Source organism: Thermobia domestica, chromosome 13 (genome assembly GCF_964235325.1).
Source record: "Thermobia domestica chromosome 13, izTheDome1.hap1.1, whole genome shotgun sequence".
In the NCBI taxonomy this organism is placed as follows: domain Eukaryota; kingdom Metazoa; phylum Arthropoda; class Insecta; order Zygentoma; family Lepismatidae; genus Thermobia; species Thermobia domestica.
The window spans coordinates 206,291,798-206,304,849 of record NC_137466.1 but is presented as its reverse complement, the minus strand read 5'-3'; the positions used below and the strand labels follow the sequence as shown (position 1 = coordinate 206,304,849).

The 13,052-nt window shown below is 42.4% G+C and overlaps 1 protein-coding gene across 7 annotated transcripts in view; it reads right to left on the bottom strand.

Moving 5' to 3' along the window:
- The window catches only part of LOC145668970 (uncharacterized), a 66,146-nt gene that overhangs the window by 41,933 nt on the left and 11,161 nt on the right, over positions 1 to 13,052 (bottom strand). For all 7 annotated transcript variants that reach the window (XM_081737270.1, XM_081737271.1, XM_081737269.1 and 4 more), the window contains one exon: positions 3,116 to 3,291. In XM_081737270.1, coding sequence (XP_081593396.1) covers positions 3,116 to 3,291 — 176 coding nt within the window. The remainder of the gene's footprint in view (positions 1 to 3,115; positions 3,292 to 13,052) is intronic.

The following is a 13,052-nucleotide window of genomic DNA, read 5'->3' as shown; positions in this document are numbered from 1 at the left end:
TTATCGTCGAATATACATGGTTAAAGGAGCACTCTGATTAGCCAAATTAAAAAGACTTCAACGATTTATCTCACTACAAGCGTTGTTTTCTTCATAACCTCCGTGATGAAGTTGAAAGAACACGAGGCTAGTAATCATAAAGTTGATGGTTCGCGCCCACCCCGGGAGTTTTAAAATCTTTTTTTAAAGCGTTTTTTAGACTCACCTTGATATAAACAAATCACGCATATAGATGATTTAATGTATTTTGTGTTTTTTTTTTTTGGCGTTCCATCGCGTCTCTGCCATGGTGGGTTGCTGGTGGTATAATTTTAGAAACGGATCGTCGTGAGAGGCCGCCAATGTCTAGCGAGATGTCGCTAGTTGCCCATCGGTGGTCCATCGACGCTTACGGCATGTGGGATGGCATGAAACGCTTTTAGACTATAAAACAGCAATGTGTCATTTATATTTTATTTGAATTAATACGTGCGTTTTCATTAAAAATATGCTTTTTTTTTTTTATGACAATCGAAGATGATCACAAAACAGCGTATACCCTCTGAAATTTTTAGGACTGCTTTATAGTTTATTCAGTTCTTCAGCTAAAAGTTCCTGAAATGTCACCAATCTGAAAGCTCTAATAAACATGTTTAGCCATACGCTGGCCTTGGTCTGCCAAGAGTGTCCTGAAGTTCTTTTGGTGAATATATTACTTGCTAAAAGTTTGCTAAATACTTTGAATTAAAATCTATTGAATTTCCTATAAAATATAACGTCCAAAAAATTTGTGGAGTTGTTGCTTTTCTTTTCAATCGTAAATTTTATCTTTGTATCAACACTCTCTAAGTTTCCTAGAAGAGAATTCAGCTCTTCCTCATTTCTGTGCATCACAAGTATGTCATCCGCGAAACGAAAATTCAGGCTTATCTAAAATGTTGGTTTCGAAATAGTTTAACCAATGGTTTAGCCAATACCGGTGATAACTTTCGCATGATAAGATCATCCTTTGCCAATAGATTCGATCCTCGAATTTAAAGTAGTTCAGTAAACATACTTCTAACATAACACACAAATAGTGAATGGCTGGACCGAGACTCACACCCGGGACCTTCGGCATATCGCCATCGCGTAGCAGTTAACGCATCAGCATGGTACGCCGAAGGTTCCAGGTTCGAGTTCCGATCCAGTTATTCACTTTTTAATTATTTGCGTGTTATTGAATTTGCAACTACAGAGAATCTGGTGTGTGAAAATAAGTTTAAATCGGTTGTTTTCTCTTTTCATTAATATATGCTTCTAACATTTTGGTTAACTCACAAATGTGTAATTCATTCAGTTTGTAAGTCGTTGGAAACAAAGATAACTAAATGTATATGCATGAATGTCAACAATGCCAATTGATCCGCACTGACTGAAGAATATACTTCATTCTTTACCTCTACACTGGGGCCGCGGTGGCTCAGTGGTAGAGCATTCACCTCTGGTACCTGGGGTCCTTGGTTCGATACCAGCTCCTGCAAAGTGAACTTTGTGGTGGACAAACACCATGTGCGTGGATTTTCTCGGGTTTCTCCCGTTTTCTCTCACTTTCTTTATTTCACCACTTATTCATTTCCCATCAACGCAGGACGTAAAACTTAAAAATTTCATTTCATTTTTACCTCTAAACTATTATTAACTTCGTATTTGAATTTTGTTGTATTTGTAACAACAGTATTGCCACAGCTATTAAGCCAATTTGTACGATGGATAAAACCTTCCTGAGATGATGAGTCACATGGGTATATCTTTACTGTGTAGCTTAGGTATTCCATAAATAACTGGTAGAGTTGGATTTTTTTCTGTGTTTGTCGTCTATAAGCCATAATTCCAAAATGGTGTAACTCCTTTTAGTATTTATGTCCGTTAAAGGACCGGTATTCCTTGAAAAAAAAAATCTATATCTATCTATCTATATATATAAAAGGACAATTATTCAGATGAGTTTTAATTAGACAGCCACACACACACACACAAAATAAAGCTCTGTGTACTGGACCCCAGGGTGTGGATTCGACGAATTTTGATACACAGAATCCAAATTTCAAAACCCCAGGACAATTGACTGCGTCATTTTTTTTTTTTTTTTTTTTTTTTTTTTATGGGCGAAAAATTTGAATGATTTTCGATAGGGAGGTCACACAATTTTCGCTCATAGAACAAATTGACACGGTCAGACGTCCTAGCGGTTCAAAATTTGGATTCTGTGTAACAAAATACACCGAGTCCACACCCTGGGGGCCCGCTGCACAGAACTTTCTTTATTATTATTATTATTATTTTATTTGCTGTATAACGTGTATCACCCCTATCCAAAATCGCTCAACTTTTTCGCCCATAACAAAAAATTGACAGATCGATCTTCCTCAAGTTTCGTAATTTGGATTCTGTGTAACAAAATACACCGAATCCACACCCTGGGATCCGGTGCAGATTTTTTTTATTTATTTATTTATTGTGTGTGTGTGGCTGTGTTATTACTATGTACATAAATATTACATTGAACGTAAATTGTCAATAGTGTTTAATTTGACAACATTGTACAGTAAGAAACAATATTAAGTACAGGTTCGAGATATAAGAAATGATAGTTCCAACCTACACTTAATATTCTTTCTGACTGTACATACAGGGATTTCAATATCCATCGGTTGGAAAACAATAATTTGCGACGCAGAAGATTAAAGGATAAGATTCCTTTATATATATAAGGTTTAATTTAACTGTTAGTGTATTAATCAAATTATATTACATTGAAAAAATGGATAATATATATATATATATATATATATATATATATATATATATATATATATATATATATATATATATATAGTACTATAGTCACCAAAACTTCGTGAAAACTTGCCTAGAAATTTTCAACACATGCTCTGAAGAAAAGTGCCCGCAGGAAGCACTTGAAATATACGCTTAAACAACATTATTAAAGTTCAGAATTTTATATAACTTGTTTATATATAAAAGTGGCCATTACGTATTTATTAACAGAGAACTACATGTATTTCTATAAGTGCTAGAAAGACACTACTGTACACATTACTATTTACGAAGAGAATGATGCAAATGCAATTACCTTCTTTTCAAGAGCTTTAACTGCTTGATTATACAAATTATCATAACCACTGGAAATGTTAAGATCCTTATTTATATTCCAACAAGAGCTCAGCATTTCTTCTTTTAAATTAGCAGCAGATGTTGCAGCAGCTTTGTTGTCAGTTCTCATATTGTTCAATTGTTTCACCTTTGCTTCTAGAAAAAGAATTTTAAAAAAATAAAAAAGGGAGTATTAATAGAAAGTTGTGTAGTATTTTATAATCAAGAATAATATTCCTTTCTTTAAATAATACAGATTGAAAAAATGAATATTGTCTAAATTGGACCTTATCAACAATTCTAAAGTAGGATTTGTTGGAGGATATGGTGGGCACAACAGAGTTTTCCAATTATGTTACCAATGTCTCACTGGTAAGGCATCCAACTACTATGCGAAGGATCTTTGTTTAATCTCAGGTCACGTGAATTTGTAGTAGACAAGACGGTTTTAAAAGACTTTTTTCGGAATTCTTTATATTGTAATGTACCATGTGCTTGTGTTTATAAACATTACAAGTGTTTCTGTCCTGTTTGTAAACAACAACCACATGTATTTACGATGGAGTACTACACCTCGCGTTGGATTATTACAAGAAGGAGACGACAGACTACCAGCACCTCCTGCAAGTCACATGACGACATGGGAGCAGCAGCGCCACCGTCACTCGAAGCGCTTATATAATGGAGAGAATTCAACGGACAGTCACCAGTCTGCGATTGACCACCCCTCCTCTAGCTTGCCTGGAGCTCTAGGAGAAACCCAACTTCAAAGTCTTTAGTCTGCTGCGGGACTTTAGGCTTCCCCTCCATTTGACTTAGCTTGCTCGGAGCTCTGTCGGGATTCCAATCTCAGTTGCTTAGCCTCCTTCGGGGCTCTGCGACTCTTAATCCACTCGCTGCTTGCTTTGGAATATTGGGGTTTCCCACACCACTCTACTTTGCTTGCCTGGAGCTCTAGGAGAAACCCAACCTCAAAGTCTTTAGTCTGCTGCGGGACTTTAGGCTTCCCCTCCATTTGACTTAGCTTGCTCGGAGCTCTGTCGGGATTCCAATCTCAGTTGCTTAGCCTCCTTCGGGGCTCTGCGACTCTTAATCCACTCGCTGCTTGCTTTGGAATATTGGGGTTTCCCACACCACTCTACTTTGCTTGCCTGGAGCTCTAGGAGAAACCCAACCTCAAAGTCTTTAGTCTGCTGCGGGACTTTAGGCTTCCCCTCCATTTGACTTAGCTTGCTCGGAACTCTGTCGGGATTATAATCTCAGTTGCTTAGCCTCCTTCGGGGCTCTGCGACTCTTAATCCACTCGCTGCTTGCTTTGGAATATTGGGGTTTCCCACACCACTCTACTTTGCTTGCCTGGAGCTCTAGGAGAAACCCAACCTCAAAGTCTTTAGTCTGCTGCGGGACTTTAGGCTTCCCCTCCATTTGACTTAGCTTGCTCGGAGCTCTGTCGGGATTCCAATCTCAGTTGCTTAGCCTCCTTCGGGGCTCTGCGACTCTTAATCCACTCGCTGCTTGCTTTGGAATATTGGGGTTTCCCACACCACTCTACTTTGCTTGCCTGGAGCTCTAGGAGAAACCCAACCTCAAAGTCTTTAGTCTGCTGCGGGACTTTAGGCTTCCCCTCCATTTGACTTAGCTTGCTCGGAGCTCTGTCGGGATTCCAATCTCAGTTGCTTAGCCTCCTTCGGGGCTCTGCGACTCTTAATCCACTCGCTGCTTGCTTTGGAATATTGGGGTTTCCCACACCACTCTACTTTGCTTGCCTGGAGCTCTAGGAGAAACCCAACCTCAAAGTCTTTAGTCTGCTGCGGGACTTTAGGCTTCCCTTTCATCTGGCTTAGCTTGCTCGGAACTCTGTCGGGATTATAATCTCAGTTGCTTAGCCTCCTTCGGGGCTCTGCGACTCTTAATCCACTCGCTGCTTGCTTTGGAATATTGGGGTTTCCCACACCACTCTACTTTGCTTGCCTGGAGCTCTAGGAGAAACCCAACTTCAAAGTCTTTAGTCTGCTGCGGGACTTTAGGCTTCCCCTCCATTTGACTTAGCTTGCTCGGAGCTCTGTCGGGATTCCAATCTCAGTTGCTTAGCCTCCTTCGGGGCTCTGCGACTCTTAATCCACTCGCTGCTTGCTTTGGAATATTGGGGTTTCCCACACCACTCTACTTTGCTTGCCTGGAGCTCTAGGAGAAACCCAACCTCAAAGTCTTTAGTCTGCTGCGGGACTTTAGGCTTCCCCTCCATTTGACTTAGCTTGCTCGGAGCTCTGTCGGGATTCCAATCTCAGTTGCTTAGCCTCCTTCGGGGCTCTGCGACTCTTAATCCACTCGCTGCTTGCTTTGGAATATTGGGGTTTCCCACACCACTCTACTTTGCTTGCCTGGAGCTCTAGGAGAAACCCAACCTCAAAGTCTTTAGTCTGCTGCGGGACTTTAGGCTTCCCTTTCATCTGGCTTAGCTTGCTCGGAACTCTGTCGGGATTATAATCTCAGTTGCTTAGCCTCCTTCGGGGCTCTGCGACTCTTAATCCACTCGCTGCTTGCTTTGGAATATTGGGGTTTCCCACACCACTCTACTTTGCTTGCCTGGAGCTCTAGGAGAAACCCAACCTCAAAGTCTTTAGTCTGCTGCGGGACTTTAGGCTTCCCCTCCATTTGACTTAGCTTGCTCGGAGCTCTGTCGGGATTCCAATCTCAGTTGCTTAGCCTCCTTCGGGGCTCTGCGACTCTTAATCCACTCGCTGCTTGCTTTGGAATATTGGGGTTTCCCACACCACTCTACTTTGCTTGCCTGGAGCTCTAGGAGAAACCCAACCTCAAAGTCTTTAGTCTGCTGCGGGACTTTAGGCTTCCCTTTCATCTGGCTTAGCTTGCTCGGAACTCTGTCGGGATTATAATCTCAGTTGCTTAGCCTCCTTCGGGGCTCTGCGACTCTTAATCCACTCGCTGCTTGCTTTGGAATATTGGGGTTTCCCACACCACTCTACTTTGCTTGCCTGGAGCTCTAGGAGAAACCCAACCTCAAAGTCTTTAGTCTGCTGCGGGACTTTAGGCTTCCCTTTCATCTGGCTTAGCTTGCTCGGAACTCTGTCGGGATTATAATCTCAGTTGCTTAGCCTCCTTCGGGGCTCTGCGACTCTTAATCCACTCGCTGCTTGCTTTGGAATATTGGGGTTTCCCACACCACTCTACTTTGCTTGCCTGGAGCTCTAGGAGAAACCCAACCTCAAAGTCTTTAGTCTGCTGCGGGACTTTAGGCTTCCCTTTCATCTGGCTTAGCTTGCTCGGAACTCTGTCGGGATTATAATCTCAGTTGCTTAGCCTCCTTCGGGGCTCTGCGACTCTTAATCCACTCGCTGCTTGCTTTGGAATATTGGGGTTTCCCACACCACTCTACTTTGCTTGCCTGGAGCTCTAGGAGAAACCCAACCTCAAAGTCTTTAGTCTGCTGCGGGACTTTAGGCTTCCCTTTCATCTGGCTTAGCTTGCTCGGAACTCTGTCGGGATTATAATCTCAGTTGCTTAGCCTCCTTCGGGGCTCTGCGACTCTTAATCCACTCGCTGCTTGCTTTGGAATATTGGGGTTTCCCACACCACTCTACTTTGCTTGCCTGGAGCTCTAGGAGAAACCCAACCTCAAAGTCTTTAGTCTGCTGCGGGACTTTAGGCTTCCCCTCCATTTGACTTAGCTTGCTCGGAGCTCTGTCGGGATTCCAATCTCAGTTGCTTAGCCTCCTTCGGGGCTCTGCGACTCTTAATCCACTCGCTGCTTGCTTTGGAATATTGGGGTTTCCCACACCACTCTACTTTGCTTGCCTGGAGCTCTAGGAGAAACCCAACCTCAAAGTCTTTAGTCTGCTGCGGGACTTTAGGCTTCCCTTTCATCTGGCTTAGCTTGCTCGGAACTCTGTCGGGATTATAATCTCAGTTGCTTAGCCTCCTTCGGGGCTCTGCGACTCTTAATCCACTCGCTGCTTGCTTTGGAATATTGGGGTTTCCCACACCACTCTACTTTGCTTGCCTGGAGCTCTAGGAGAAACCCAACCTCAAAGTCTTTAGTCTGCTGCGGGACTTTAGGCTTCCCTTTCATCTGGCTTAGCTTGCTCGGAACTCTGTCGGGATTATAATCTCAGTTGCTTAGCCTCCTTCGGGGCTCTGCGACTCTTAATCCACTCGCTGCTTGCTTTGGAATATTGGGGTTTCCCACACCACTCTACTTTGCTTGCCTGGAGCTCTAGGAGAAACCCAACCTCAAAGTCTTTAGTCTGCTGCGGGACTTTAGGCTTCCCCTCCATTTGACTTAGCTTGCTCGGAGCTCTGTCGGGATTCCAATCTCAGTTGCTTAGCCTCCTTCGGGGCTCTGCGACTCTTAATCCACTCGCTGCTTGCTTTGGAATATTGGGGTTTCCCACACCACTCTACTTTGCTTGCCTGGAGCTCTAGGAAAAACCCAACCTCAAAGTCTTTAGTCTGCTGCGGGACTTTAGGCTTCCCTTTTTTCTGGCTTAGCTTGCTCGGAACTCTGTCGGGATTATAATCTCAGTTGCTTAGCCTCCTTCGGGGCTCTGCGACTCTTAATCCACTCGCTGCTTGCTTTGGAATATTGGGGTTTCCCACACCACTCTACTTTGCTTGCCTGGAGCTCTAGGAGAAACCCAACCTCAAAGTCTTTAGTCTGCTGCGGGACTTTAGGCTTCCCCTCCATTTGACTTAGCTTGCTCGGAGCTCTGTCGGGATTCCAATCTCAGTTGCTTAGCCTCCTTCGGGGCTCTGCGACTCTTAATCCACTCGCTGCTTGCTTTGGAATATTGGGGTTTCCCACACCACTCTACTTTGCTTGCCTGGAGCTCTAGGAGAAACCCAACCTCAAAGTCTTTAGTCTGCTGCGGGACTTTAGGCTTCCCTTTCATCTGGCTTAGCTTGCTCGGAACTCTGTCGGGATTATAATCTCAGTTGCTTAGCCTCCTTCGGGGCTCTGCGACTCTTAATCCACTCGCTGCTTGCTTTGGAATATTGGGGTTTCCCACACCACTCTACTTTGCTTGCCTGGAGCTCTAGGAGAAACCCAACCTCAAAGTCTTTAGTCTGCTGCGGGACTTTAGGCTTCCCCTCCATTTGACTTAGCTTGCTCGGAGCTCTGTCGGGATTATAACCTTAGTTGCTTAGCCTCCTTCGGGGCTCTGCGACTCTTAATCCACTCGCTGCTTGCTTTGGAATATTGGGGTTTCCCACACCACTCTACTTTGCTTGCCTGGAGCTCTAGGAGAAACCCAACCTCAAAGTCTTTAGTCTGCTGCGGGACTTTAGGCTTCCCTTTCATTTGGCTTAGCTTGCTCGGAGCTCTGACGGGATTATAACCTCAGTTGCTTAGCCTGTTTCGGGGCTCTGCGACTCTTAATCCCCTCGCTGCTTGCTTTGGAGCATTGGGGTTTCCCACACCACTCTACTTCACTTGCCCCGAGCTCTGTCAAGATCCTATCCTAAAGCTGTAAAGTCTAGGGCTATCTTTTCTCTACCTCGCATTAAAGAAAGTTATACTGTAGTATTCGTGTATATATTGCTGCATTATATTAGGAGATTTTTATAATAAACCGCTAGTGGGAGTCGATTCCAGACTCTGATTTACTCAACCTAGCTCTACTTACCCCTTCAAAGAGAAGAACTTTACAATATTTTCTCCATTCCAAGAAATACCATTTCCCTATTAGTTCCTCTTTTTTATTAACCTACTTCTATGTTTCCTTGACTAGCGTATATTCATACCCATATTTCCAGGGATTGAATTCGCTCTTTAACTGGTGATTCCTTTGAATTGAAAAAGTCAAGGTGTAAGGATGAGTATTAAAAATAAATAAAAATTTCTGAATAACTTTTCAGTCAGGATGGTTGTTCATTTTTTCCATGTCTTAGGTGTTCCTTAATTATAGTAAAAATATTTATTTGGTAGCACCGGTAGATCCCACCATTTCGTAGATTTATAGCTTGTACGATACTTATAATATTCTTCCTCGATTTAAGCATTAGATTTGAACTATATCTATTTTATACGTCTTCTTTAAGTTATTATTACCCTGTTTAATATTATGTATACAAATCCACATCTGTTCCTTAACTGAAGGGCTTACCACGGAGGCCATGTCTATTTAATTTCATCACATCATTTTTTTAAGTAGATATATCGCTAATTATTCCTTTTTCGAATTTCCAAAATATATATTTTTCTTTTTCCATTAATTTTTCAGAGTACAAAGCGATAGTTCTACGCAAGATTTTTTTCAATATGCCGGCATTCATTTATGGATGGCGCGCAAATTCATAATATATATATATATATATATATATATATATACAACAAAGTAATGATTTCTATAAATCTTTGTACACAATCCATTATTTTTACGATAACTAATAAATCTAAAAATTCGTATTATTTATTTCTTTTTCAACCTTAACTTTGATTTATTTGTATATATTACGGGTGGTCACTGTATGTAAAGTAGTGGGGGCAGCGCTGCCATCTTTCCACAGACGTGCGCGCGTTAGATCAGTCTGCATCCAGACGTGGTAGAGTGAAGGTTATCTAGTTTCACTTTTGTTGCGTCTCAAAATGTATGCTGCAATAGAAAACCTCACAAAAACGAGGTGCGAGCTGTTACAGGTTTTCTTACGGAAAATCGGCTGCAGCTATTCATCGGGCCAACTTTGTACCATGTACGGACCAAGTGTGATTTGTGAAGGAGTTGTTCGTGAATGGGTTCGTTCATTTAAAAGTGGGCGAATACACATTCTTGACGAAGAGAGGAGTGGCAGGCCATCAGTGGTCACTGATGAACTTGTTCCAAAAATTTATGGAAAAGCACAAATTTGGCACCCAGCGATTATCATTTCTTCATGCATATGAAAAAGTGTCTTGGGGTCTCAGCGCTTTGGTGATGATGAGGAACTGAAAGATGCGGTCACAGGCTGACTCAAGGCACAGGCAGGAAATTTTTATGCTGATGGAATTTCTAAGCTAGTGCAGAGATATGATAAGTGTTTGAATGTTTATGAAAACTGTGTTGAAAAATAGAGCAAAAAAAGTAGTTTTCATATGTGTATAATAAATTGTTATTTACTTTGGTGTTTCTTTTTTAACCAATGAAGGTTACTTTCCGAACGGCCCTCCTATTCAAGAAATTTTCCAGAAACCTGCCTTGATTTTAATTTTTTATAGGTGAATAATAACGTTGTTCATATCCTTAAAATACATAAATTTTAGAATGATCAATTGGAAATGTGGATTTAAATGAAAGCATTGTATTCCAAAATCCTTACGAGGTATTATTAAATGATACCTATTATATGTAATCCAATATTAACGAAAATATAGTAAAGGTTTCGTATATATACGGGGTTTGTTCAAAAAATATTAGATTTTATTCATAAAATAAACAATGTATTCAGACACTGCGATCTTTTTTTTACTTAATCTCCTTCAAAGCAGTTCCCCTGAGCTACCACATACTTCTCCGAACGGTTCTCTCACTGTTGAAAGCAGCGCTGGGAACGCCCCTTTTAGGATTGAGCGCTGCTGGCTCGTCTCATTCTGCATGATGTCATCTCTGGATTAAAATTTGTTTCCTTTCAGGAGTATTTTCAGCCTAGGGAAAAGCTAGGGATCACATGGAGCCATGTCAGGGGAGTAAGGAGCCTAACAAAACACAGGTATGCTGTGTTTCACCAGAAAATTCTGTATCAAACGTGAAGAATGGGCACTTCCACCACTCATTTTGGTACCCATTGCTTCGTCTCCGAAAGTCTGTCGATTCTTGTGGATTGTTTTGACTTGAGATTCAAGCTTGACACAAAATTTAATGCAGCAGGTTGTTTAAAGTTTTCAGTCATTTTGCCCAAAGCGAACTTCCGACGGCGCTTACTTATACCTCCTCACTCATCGGCGATCCACTGGCGACTGACTGCTTCTGCAGGTTAAGAAGGAAACAAATACGAATAGCCGATAAGATCACCAACGCACGTAATCAAACCACACCTCGGAACTATATTTCTTTACACCCCTGCCTTGATGGTAATGCGTCACCTTCACGAACTTGGGAAAATCATCAGAAGCTACCGCATTGACCCTAGTTTCATCTCAGTTGACCCTAGCTCATGCCCAGAAGAAAGTGATGTGCATCGGCAACTGCTCAAAATCCGCATGATGTGCGACTGTCACATCCGACGAAAAGTAGTGTTACTCCGAAATACAAATGTGCAAAAACAGTGGTTCAACAAGGGCCAACTTCCAGAATCGGTCAACGAACAGAGCCGATTCGAGCATAAAGTCCTGCTCTGTGAGTGGTGGAACCACGACAGAGCAATCCACTTCGAGAGGACTCGTTCCTAACGGTCGTACCATCAATATCGATCTCTGTGCATGATGGAACTACGAGAGGACAATTCACTTCAAGAAGACTCGTTCCTAACGGTCGTACCATCAATGTCAATCTCTGTGTATAATGGAACTACGAGAGGACAATTCACTCCGAGAGGACTCGTTCCTAACGGTCGTACCATTAATCTCAATCTCTGTGTATGATGGAACTACGAGAGGACAATTCACTCCGAGAGGACTCGTTCCTAACGGTCGTACCATCAATGTCAATCTATGTGTATGATGGAACTACGAGAGGACAATTCACTTCGAGAGGACTCGTTCCTAACGGTCGTACCATCAATCTCAATCTCTGTGTATGATGGAACTACGAGATGACAATTCACTTCGAGAGGACTCGTTCCTAACGGTCGTACCATCAATGTCAATATCTGTGTATGATGGAACTACGAGAGGACAATTCACTCCGAGAGGACTCGTTCCTAACGGTCGTACCATCAATGTCAATCTATGTGTATGATGGAACTACGAGAGGACAATTCACTTCGAGAGGACTCGTTCCTAACGGTCGTACCATCAATGTCAATCTATGTGTATGATGGAACTACGAGAGGACAATTCACTCCGAGAGGACTCGTTCCTAACGGTCGTACCATCAATGTCAATCTCTGTGTATGATGGAACTATGAGAGGACAATTCACTCCGAGAGGACTCGTTCCTAACGGTCGTACCATCAATGTCAATCTCTGTGTATGATGGAACTACGAGAGGACAATTCACTTCGAGAGAACTCGTTCCTAACGGTCGTACCATCAATGTCAATCTATGTGTATGATGGAACTACGAGAGGACAATTCACTTCGAGAAGACTCGTTCCTAACGGTCGTACCATCAATGTCAATCTCTGTGTATAATGGAACTACGAGAGGACAATTCACTCCGAGAGGGCTCGTTCCTAACGGTCGTACCATCAATGTCAATCTCTGTGTATAATGGAACTACGAGAGGACAATTCACTTCGAGTGAACTCGTTCCTAGCGGTCGTACCATCAATGTCAATATCTGTGTATGATGGAACTACGAGAGGACAACTCACTTCGAGTGAACTCGTTCCTAACGGTCGTACCATCAATGTCAATCTCTGTGTATGATGGAACTACGAGAGGATAATTCACTTCGAGAGAACTCGTTCCTAACGGTCGTACCATCAATGTCAATCTCTGTGTATGATGGAACTACGAGAGGACAACTCACTTCGAGTGAACTCGTTCCTAACGGTCGTACCATCAATGTCGATCTTTATTCCGAAGAGTTGGGGCGAATGTGTGGGCGCTGTGTCAGAAATAACTTGCATTGGTGAACCGAAAACGCTCATATTTGGCTCGAAAAACGCCACCAGAAAAAAAAATCAGGAACTTGGTGACATCGAAGTAACGCCACACCCGGCATATGGTCCTAACCTTGCCCCTTCGAATTACTACCTGTTTCGGTCCATGTCATACTTCCTGAAATCAAGATGTTTCACCAACCAGCAGGAGGTGGAAA